This window comes from Halichoeres trimaculatus, unplaced genomic scaffold (assembly GCF_033239565.1).
Source record: "Halichoeres trimaculatus isolate MK-OKI-2021-1 unplaced genomic scaffold, fHalTri1.1 fHalTri1_scaffold_7, whole genome shotgun sequence".
NCBI classification, from domain to species: Eukaryota; Metazoa; Chordata; class Actinopteri; order Labriformes; family Labridae; genus Halichoeres; species Halichoeres trimaculatus.
In genome coordinates, this window is record NW_027437185.1 from 20,410,550 (window position 1) to 20,421,468 (window position 10,919).

The 10,919-nt window shown below is 43.0% G+C and overlaps 2 protein-coding genes across 32 annotated transcripts in view; both read left to right on the forward strand.

Annotated features, from left to right (window-relative positions):
• The window catches only part of LOC141793146 (protocadherin gamma-C5-like), a 290,533-nt gene that overhangs the window by 173,643 nt on the left and 105,971 nt on the right, over positions 1 to 10,919 (forward strand). The window lies entirely within an intron of this gene.
• On the forward strand, positions 715 to 3,467 carry LOC141793849 (protocadherin gamma-A7-like). The gene is made up of 3 exons (XM_074674718.1): positions 715 to 1,279; positions 2,567 to 3,328; positions 3,462 to 3,467. Exons 1-3 carry the CDS (start codon positions 902 to 904, stop codon positions 3,465 to 3,467), a joined length of 1,146 nt encoding a protein of 381 aa, XP_074530819.1. The 5' UTR covers positions 715 to 901.

The window sequence follows — 10,919 nt, forward strand, 5'->3', positions numbered from 1 at the left end:
ATGTCCGTTTTCAGTACCATGGACAGCGCTCACATTTTCGGACAGGCTCTTTTTCATTTACGAACTTAAAGATTATACATATCAGATGCTTTACATTTTTTTGTCAGTTGAATTCTGATCATTTGTCTTCTTCCTCTTAAAAACAGTCACTTTTAGTCGTGCAATGATTCTGAAGAGGAATGTTTGTATTAATTAGTTATGACTGCATGATACATATTTTTAAAGCAGTACATTCCTCAGTGACCCACAATTTCCTAATTTGTTCTCAATCATGGTTTCGTTGTGCACAGCACTACCTTCTTTCGAAATTTTCTTTCTGCCTGTGTTTTTAGAGACAGTATTTAATAATCGACAGATAAAGCTGTTTACATGCAGGCTGAATCCTGGAGACAGAGCTGCAGTTCTGGCAGTCTCACACACTGTGGGTTTCATGTCAAAACTGTTTTAAGTTCTGACTTCGTGTGAGCTTTTAATTGTGTGTAGAGTGTTAATTTCACATCCCGTTATCATCCATCCATTTTCCATCTGCCTATGTGACAGCGGATCACATTTCCCTCATTTTATCCCCACCTATGACTGAATAAGGTTTGGTTTTGATCAGAAATGTGGTTTGCCGGCTCTTCCTCAGTTTGAACTCTAAGGGACGCTGTTGATCAGTTAAACAGAGGCTTGTGTTGTTGCTGGGAAAGAGGAGAGGAGGAGGAGGGAGGAAAACAGTCTTCATACGAGGAGCGCTGGGTGGAAATCTGTCCACTACACATGAGCAGTGTTTGTTGACGATACTTTATGACTTTGTTTCACATTCATGCTTCGCAGTTTTTGTAGGATATTAGTCAATTTCCGGTGTAGTTGTGGGATATAATTTTCTGATTTTACCAAGAGGATTTTTTCTTCCAACACCATGGGGATACGCCAGCGCGGATGCAGAACATGGCGGTTGTGTGAGGCACGTACATGGCAGCTGTTTCTTTTTGCCTGTATGATTTCAACCATCAACGGTCAAATCCGTTACTCAGTACCGGAGGAGATGAAGAAAGGGTCTCTCGTTGGTAATGTAGCTCAAGATCTTGGTCTGGATCTGAAAAGGCTCCGCTCTGGCCGGGCCCGTATCGTGACTGGGGAAAATAACCACTACACTGAGCTAAAGACAGACAAAGGGACGCTGGTCGTGAATGAGAGAATAGACCGAGAGGAGCTCTGTGGAGATGTGACACCGTGCAGCTTCAGCCTAGAAATCATTCTCGAAAACCCAATTGAACTGCATCGAGTGACTATAGAGATATTAGACGTGAATGATCATGCACCTACATTTAAAAGCAATGTAATTAACCTAGAAATTAGTGAATCTGCGACAATAGGATCTCATTTTGACTTAGAGAGCGCCTATGACCCTGATGCAGGGATTCACAGCTTGCAAAATTATTTTTTATCTACGAATGATAATTTCGTGTTAAAGCAACAATCCAACGCGGATGGCGTCAAGCTCGCTGTCATGGTTTTACAGAAGCCATTAGACAGAGAGTTGAATCCACACCTCACTCTGAAGCTGATTGCAGTCGACGGAGGAACACCACAGCGATCTGGTACAGTTACTATAGATATCACTGTTCTTGACGTCAATGACAATCCTCCTGTATTCAATCAGACATTGTACACAGCCACTGTGACAGAAAATGCACCAGTGGGAACATATATCACGACCGTGAATGCTTCAGACGCCGACAGTGGCTCAAACGGCTTGGTAACATATTCCTTTTCTAATCTGCATGGGAAGTCTCGCAAACTATTTGAAATCGATAGTTTATCTGGTAAAATAACTGTTGCAGAAAATATAGATTTCGAAAAAGATAAAAAATATGAATTAAGAGTGATCGCTAAAGACCAGGGTGGCCTAAGTGACGCAACCAGAGTTGTTATTGACGTCATTGACATGAATGATAACTCTCCAATTATTAATATGATGTCCTTTTCCAGCCTAATTTCAGAGGATGTTCCTCCGGGAACAACAATAGCTGTTTTTAATGTGAAGGATGCAGACTCTGAACGAAACGGTCAGATAACGTGCTCTATAGATTCACGACTTCCCTTCAAAATCTCGTCTTCTTTACCAAATTATTATAATTTACTGTCAGATGCCCCTTTTGATCGTGAAATGAATCCAGAATACAACATAACCATAACAGCAACAGATTCAGGGTTACCTCCACTTTCTGCAAAAACAACTTTACACTTAAAAATCTCTGATGTTAATGATAATGCCCCACTGTTTAGTAGGCCTAGTTATTCTACTTCCCTCGTTGAAAATAATCCACCTGGGACTTCAGTATTCACCATAAATGCTCGGGATTCTGATTGGAATCAAAATGCTAGGATATCATACTTTCTGGAGGACACGCAGCTCGGCGGCAGCCCAGTTTCTTCTTATGTTTCAATAAATTCTGAAACAGGGGTCCTACATGCAGTTCGCTCTTTTGACTATGAACAAATCAAGCAGCTTGAATTCACTGTCAGAGCCCAGGACGGAGGCTCTCCTCCACTCAGCAGCAACGTGACAGTAAAAATAGACATCCAGGACCAGAACGACAACCCCCCTCAGGTCCTGTACCCAGTCCAGACTGGAGGCTCAGTGGTGGCTGAGATGGTGCCCCGTTCAGCAGATGTGGGCTATCTGGTGACCAAAGTGGTGGCTGTTGATGTGGACTCTGGACAGAATGCCTGGCTGTCGTATAAACTGCAGAAAGCCACAGACAGGGCGCTGTTTGAAGTGGGCTTACAGAATGGAGAAATCAGAACTATCCGCCAAGTGAGTGATAAAGATGCTGTCAAACAAAGACTGACTGTTATAGTGGAGGACAACGGGCAGCCGTCTCGTTCAGCTACAGTCATTGTGAACGTGGCGGTGGCGGACAGCTTCCCTGAAGTGCTGTCAGAGTTCACGGACTTTCCACACGACAAGGAGTACAATGACAACCTGACTTTTTACTTAGTGCTGGCTTTGGCTGTGGTCTCCTTCCTCTTCATCACGTGTTTGGTGGTTATTATATCAGTGAAAATCTACAGATGGAGACAGTCTCGCATTCTGTATCACTCCAACCTGCCTGTCATTCCATATTATCCCCCACGTTACTCAGACACTTTGGGCACAGGGACTCTGCCACACGTGTACAACTACGAGGTGTGCAGGACGACTGACTCCAGAAAGAGTGACTGTAAGTTCGGCAGAGCTGGTAGTCAGAACGTGCTGATCATGGACCCCAGTTCCACAGGGACCATGCAGAGGATACAGAGTGAGAAGAGCATCCTGGATGAACCAGACTCTCCTCTGGAGGTTGGTCTCATTCTCACTTTTTTACTGATATGTACTGTGATTTATGAGGGCCCTCGGCCCAAGGCAGAGGGCACTATTTTTTTTTTTTTTTTTTTTTAATTTGCAATGTATTTTGCCACCACTGCTGTTGCAGATATAAGGGGGTTTTAAGCAAGCACTCCTCTCCATTGATTTCATGTCAGTGATGCACCTGTTATCATTGAACTAAAATCTTTGGGTGGGATTTCATGCCTACAATCTTTATTTTCGTCTCAGATGAGATACAATCTGAAGTGTGTTCATGAACATGCCAAATTACGTTTATTTATAGAGACCACATAAGAAACAGAAACTTTCATCCATTATATAGTTTATATTGCAGCAATTCTATGCATGAGTTTCTTGTTGTTATTTAATAGTTTATTTAACTCTAAACTTCAAATTTACTTATAGTAAAGGGGGATAATTTCTTGTTGCATCTATCCTGTCAGTGCCTTTTAGTACCCTGGCCAGCGCACCACTGTGGCTACCAAGAGCACCTTTCCAGTTGGTGTCATTGTGTTGTTATCTGGCTTATTCTGCAATTGTGTGTGTGTGTGTGTGTGTGTGTGTGTGTGTGTGTGTGTGTGTGTGTGTGTGTGTGTGTGTGTGTGTGTGTGTGTGTGTGTGTGTGTGTGTGTGTGTGTGTGTGTTCTGTCAACTAACCACAGCAACTTTTGTTTAAAATCTCCTTTATCATACTTCTCATTTAATCCCACACAACAAAATACGTTTGAGGTGTAGTTCAGTGAATTCAACTCACAGGGACGCTGTTGACCAGTTTGCTGAGATTTCAGAGCTCATTGCAGCTGTACCTCCCCCATCCTATCTGAATGTTCCGGAGAAGGAGAAAGATTAAAGGGCACATTTTGAAAGAGTGAGATGAGCGAACACGGAGATTCTAACCAAATACTTTCTGGAGTGTGGATTATTGATTACATTTACCTGAATCGACGCAGCCTTAACCTGGTGGAGTGTTTTTAGGATATCTTTTTTCCTGTGGACGAGAGCATATCGGACGGAACAATGGCACCGCAAGCAGGACCGCTGTTATTGTTCATGGCGTTTGCTTCTCTCAGCTTGGTTCTCGGACAGGTCACCTACTCCATTCCCGAAGAGATGGCGAAAGGCTCTTTAGTCGGTAACATAGCTCAAGATTTGGGTTTGGATGTGAAAAGACTGAAGACAGGAAAAGCCCGTGTTTACACCGGGGAAGGCACAGAATACATCGAGCTGAATAAAGAAAGAGGCGTCCTCGTAATCAAAGAGAGGATAGATAGAGAAGCGCTGTGTGGCCAGACGACGCCCTGTGCTCTGGATTTTCAAATCATTTTGGAGAATCCAATGCAGTTTTATAGCGTTACTGTCGAAATTAAAGACATAAATGATAATGCACCTGGTTTTAAAAACGATGAAATACAATTTGACATCAGTGAAACAGCTAAAATCGGATCGAAATTTGTCTTGGAAAAGGCTGCAGATGATGATGTGGGTGTAAATGGGCTCCAGAGCTATTCTCTAAGTTCAAGTGAATTTTTTACTCTAAATCCGTATAAGATGGGCAGCACAAGGAATGTTGAGATGGTTTTAAAGAAACATTTGGATCGAGAGAAGACGGAGCGATTGTCTCTAATACTCACAGCTCATGATGGTGGCAACCCGCAGTTATCTGGAACTATGAAAATTGTCGTTACTGTGTTAGACGCCAACGATAATTCACCTGTGTGTATGAAAACAGAGTATAAGACAAGCGTTAAAGAGAACTCTGTGAAAGGAACTGTTCTGACCACAATCAGCGCATCTGACGCAGATGAGGGTCCCCACGGTCACGTGCAATATTCAATTTCTAATGCCCCGAAGGGTGCATTGGACTTATTTGATATTGACAAAGAAACCGGGTTGTTTACGTTGGTTGGAAAACTCGATTATGAAAAATTTCGGCATTATGAAATAGATGTTAAAGCTTCAGATGAAGGTGGTAACTCGGATGTTTGTAAAATTATGATTGAGGTCCTAGACACAAACGACAACCCACCAACAATCAATATTATGTCAACTTTATCTAGTGTTAATGAGGATGTTATGCCGGGGACAGTCCTTACGATGATGAACGTCCAGGATCCAGATTCAAATGAAAACGGCAAAGTTAATTGTGTTTTAAATGAAAATGAAAACTTTGCTATTAAATCAACAACAAATAACTTCTTTACCTTAGTAACAGACAGTGATTTAGATAGAGAGAGAAACACACGGTATAACATCACAGTGACCTGCTCTGATGAGGGAGTGCCCTCCCTCTCCAGCAGCGTCACTCTCACCTTACAGATCTCTGATGTCAATGACAACGCGCCTGTCTTTGAGAGGAGCTCATATGAGGCCTACATTGTAGAAAACAACACACCAGGCCTCTCTATATTCACAGTGAAAGCCAGAGACGCCGACTGGAACCAGAATGCCCGTGTTTCCTATATCCTGGAGGACTCCTCTGTCAACGGAGTGCCAGTCTCCTCATATGTGTCGGTTAGTGCTGATAGTGGAGTCATCCATGCAGTGCGCTCTTTTGACTACGAGCAGATCAAAGACTTCAAGTTCCGAGTTAAGGCTCAGGATGGAGGCTCTCCTCCACTCAGCAGCAACGTGACAGTGAAAATAGTCATCCAGGACCAGAACGACAACCCCCCTCAGGTCCTGTACCCAGTCCAGACTGGAGGCTCAGTGGTGGCTGAGATGGTGCCTCGTGCAGCACATGTGGGCTATCTGGTGACAAAAGTTGTGGCTGTTGATGTGGACTCTGGACAGAATGCCTGGCTGTCGTATAAACTGCAGAAAGCCACAGACAGGGCGCTGTTTGAAGTGGGCTTACAGAATGGAGAAATCAGAACTATCCGCCAAGTGAGTGATAAAGATGCTGTCAAACAAAGACTGACTGTTATAGTGGAGGACAACGGGCAGCCGTCTCGTTCAGCTACAGTCATTGTGAACGTGGCGGTGGCGGACAGCTTCCCTGAAGTGCTGTCAGAGTTCACTGACTTTCCACACGACAAGGAGTACAATGACAACCTGACTTTTTACTTAGTGCTGGCTTTGGCTGTGGTCTCCTTCCTCTTCATCACGTGTTTGGTGGTTATTATATCAGTGAAAATCTACAGATGGAGACAGTCTCGCATCCTGTATCACTCCAACCTGCCTGTCATTCCGTATTATCCCCCACGTTACTCAGACACTTTGGGCACAGGGACTCTGCCACACGTGTACAACTACGAGGTGTGCAGGACGACTGACTCCAGAAAGAGTGACTGTAAGTTCGGCAGAGCTGGTAGTCAGAACGTGCTGATCATGGACCCCAGTTCTACAGGGACCATGCAGAGGATACAGAGTGAGAAGAGCATCCTGGATGAGCCAGACTCTCCTCTAGAGGTTGGTTTCATTTATTTGTAGCTATGTGTATTAGTTCCTTTTTGGTCAATTGCCGTCTTTAGACAGTTTATGAGAATTCGTAACAATCTATTTAATCGGTTGTGTACGTACTTAGTTTTGCTGTGTCACATGAATGCAAACCTTTTGGTTGTCAGCGTAAATTTGTTGGGATTTTGATACTATTTACTTTTTCTTAAATTGGTTAATGCACTTGTGACTTTATTCTTGGTTTTTGTCTCATCTTGAGGTGAGTTATGACTAGTAATCATGACACGTTCTCATCACTGTTTCTTGCCTGTTCCTTGGCATGTTTTGCCTCACTGCACATTTTTTTTTGCTTTTCAGTCGAATTAATTTTGCTCTCACATCCGATTTTCCTCAAATGTTGTCCATTTGACCCCAGAGTTGGGTGTACTGCGCTGTAATGTATGCCAAGTTTCTTTCTTTTTTTAAAAAAAACTTTGACAGTCTTAGAAAGTTTGTAACTTGGGGTAGTTTTTTTGTCAGCCACAGACCTGTGGTCATGTATTATTGTTTTTCAGTTCAACTCTTTTCTGAGTATTAGAAGGATTACTGTTTTACACTGAGCAGTCTTTTACCCTTTTCCCCCTCCATTTTCTGTCCTCAATTCAGCACCATGGTCAGCGCCCCTTACTTCCTCATTTCTACTGGATTTAATCTGAAACTGATTTAGTGGCTGCAGTGTGACATTGTTTAACATTTCATGTTACTTTAAAAAGTATTATGCACATTTACAAGTTATTATAGCCCTTGCTGTGTTTTTTAGAAATTAATATTTTAATTACGTGTGGATGGTGTAAATAGAACTGCAGACAGGAGTATTATGAATCACTTTAATCGTTTCTTAGAAACACATCGCATTTTTACTTCACTTTATTTAGATATGTATTTACTTGACATATTTTTAACCATATGGCTCCAGAGATTCTTGGTAGATGGTGGAATCTGATTCAATGACATTCAGAGAGGTCTAAATATTTTGAGGCCTACTTGTCAAATATTTACCATTCACTGTTAAATGTAAAGAATTTACTTTATCATTTTCATATCTACATGTCTCAAACTATAGAAATGCGTGGAATTGAACATAATATTATAGAGCAGTGTGCGCATCGAGTTTCGCTTGCATATGTATGCAGTGGGAAAAGAGTGTCTGTGGAAAAAGGAATACTGAGTTTTAACAGCTTGTCATAAAATGCCCTATCACCGCTTGTACTAGACTCATTTGGCGTTTTATCCGTGGTAATTGTTTTTTATACTCTTCTTGGAGAATCTACTAAATACATGTTCGCATGTTTCGCTGAATTTTGCCAGAATATTTGGTTTGAATAGATGGAAAGCAGATGTCTTTCCCACCCTCATCATTGTTCTGTAGTTCAGCACAGTGAACTCTTAGGGCCGCTGTTGGCCAGTCTGTGTTAGTTCACAGGGAGAATTCAGCAGTACCTCCCCCAGCATATATCAGATCACGAGAGGAAAAAAGCAGGAGCAGTACTGAGTACGGACATTCCAGCTCTAAACGTCAATTTTAAAGGATTAAGTTGTTGTAAATCTGGAATCTACGACGTAACTGGACATAAAATTCAACCTTGAGACAAAACAGGATCACGTTTTAAGAAAAATCGTTCCCTTTTCCGGAATACTTCAGGCTTCATTCTACAGAAACACGACGGGCAGAACAATGAGATGGCAAGTGCTGCTGTTTTTCTCGGCTCTCTGTTTCGGTTCAGCTGTCGGGCAGATCAGCTACTCCATGCCAGAAGAAATGCCTAAGGGCTCTTTCGTGGGTGATATTGCTCAGGATTTGGGTCTGGACGTGAAAAGGTTGCGGTCAGGAAAGGCTCGCATATATACAGGAGACAGCTCGGAACTCGTCGAGCTGAATAAAGAGAAAGGAGTCCTCCTCGTCAAAGAGAGAATAGATAGAGAGGCAATATGCGCACAGGCGGCGCCCTGTGCTTTGCATTTCCAGGTCATCTTAGAAAATCCAATGGAATTTTATAGTATTACTGTCGAAATTACAGATATCAACGACAACGCCCCAGTATTTAAACGAGGTGAAATGCATTTTAGGATTAGTGAGTCAGCTATCACTGGGGCAGTGTTCTTATTGCAACAAGCAATGGACCTAGATGTCGGTATCAACGGCTTGCAAAGTTATACTCTGAAGCCAACCGATAACTTTGTTTTAAGGCTACAAAACCAAGCAGATGAAAGCAAGATGGTAGAAATGGTTTTAAGGAAACCGCTTGATCGCGAAAAAGAGGATCATTTGTCCCTTGTGTTGACTGCAGTAGATGGAGGTGAGCCGCAGCTATCCGGGACTGTTCAGATACACATCGTTGTGCTTGATATAAATGACAATGCTCCAGTTTTTACGCAGAAAACATATAAATCCACAATTAGAGAAAACTCACCTTCAGGGACTCAAGTTGTAGTTGTCAGTGCTTCTGATGCTGATGAAGGATCTAATGGCAAAGTATCATATGCTATACTGAATCTACTCGACAATGTGTCTGAGTTATTTGAAATAAACACAGAAACAGGAGAAATTATACTGATTGGCACAACTGACTTTGAAAAAAAGCGACAATATCAAATACATGTTCAAGCCAGTGATGAGGGAGGACTAACTGATTCATGCAAAATTATTGTCGAAATCACAGACACAAACGATAACAAACCCGCTATTAATGTCATGTCAAAGTCCAGTGCAATTAAAGAGGACATTCAATCTGGAACTGTTGTGACTATGATAAATATCCAGGATCCTGATTCAGGAGAGAATGGAAAAGTTCATTGTTTTATAAACGACAATATTCCATTTAAAATCTCCTCTGCTTCAAATAACTTCTTTAGTTTAACGACAGACAGTGATTTAGACAGAGAGAAAGCCTCTGAGTATAACATCACAGTGACCTGCTCTGATGAGGGAGTGCCCTCCCTCTCCAGCAGCGTCACTCTCACCTTACAGATCTCTGATGTCAATGACAACGCGCCTGTCTTTGAGAGGAGCTCATATGAGGCCTACATTGTAGAAAACAACACACCAGGCCTCTCTATATTCACAGTGAAAGCCAGAGACGCTGACTGGAACCAGAATGCCCGTGTTTCCTATATCCTGGAGGACTCCTCTGTCAACGGAGTGCCAGTCTCCTCATATGTGTCCGTTAGTGCTGATAGTGGAGTCATCCATGCAGTGCGCTCTTTTGACTACGAGCAGATCAAAGACTTCAATTTTCGAGTTAAGGCTCAGGATGGAGGCTCTCCTCCACTCAGCAGCAACGTGACAGTGAAAATAGTCATCCAGGACCAGAACGACAACCCCCCTCAGGTCCTGTACCCAGTCCAGACTGGAGGCTCAGTGGTGGCTGAGATGGTGCCTCGTACAGCAGATGTGGGCTATCTGGTGACTAAAGTGGTGGCTGTTGATGTGGACTCTGGACAGAATGCCTGGCTGTCGTATAAACTGCAGAAAGCCACAGACAGGGCGCTGTTTGAAGTGGGCTTACAGAATGGAGAAATCAGAACTATCCGCCAAGTGAGTGATAAAGATGCTGTCAAACAAAGACTGACTGTTATAGTGGAGGACAACGGGCAGCCGTCTCGTTCAGCTACAGTCATTGTGAACGTGGCGGTGGCGGACAGCTTCCCTGAAGTGCTGTCAGAGTTCACTGACTTTCCACACGACAAGGAGTACAATGACAACCTGACTTTTTACTTAGTGTTGGCTTTGGCTGTGGTCTCCTTTCTCTTCATCACGTGTTTGGTGGTTATTATATCAGTGAAAATCTACAGATGGAGACAGTCTCGCATCCTGTATCACTCCAACCTGCCTGTCATTCCTTATTATCCCCCACGTTACTCAGACACTTTGGGCACAGGGACTCTGCCACACGTGTACAACTACGAGGTGTGCAGGACGACTGACTCCAGAAAGAGTGACTGTAAGTTCGGCAGAGCTGGTAGTCAGAACGTGCTGATCATGGACCCCAGTTCCACAGGGACCATGCAGAGGATACAGAGTGAGAAGAGCATCCTGGATGAACCAGACTCTCCTCTAGAGGTTAGTTTGACAAATATTATACTGCTGAACCTTTTTTTCCCCCTGCCACTTGTAGTGGAATGTTTAGAG

Bases quoted from the DNA above. Each gene is read 5' to 3' on its own strand.
- LOC141793849 (XM_074674718.1), top strand. From the start codon at position 902: ATGGGGATACGCCAGCGCGGATGCAGAACATGGCGGTTGTGTGAGGCA. The intron at 1,280-2,566 runs ATATTAGACGTG...GTAAAAATAGAC, and splicing joins TGCATCGAGTGACTATAGAG to ATCCAGGACCAGAACGACAA.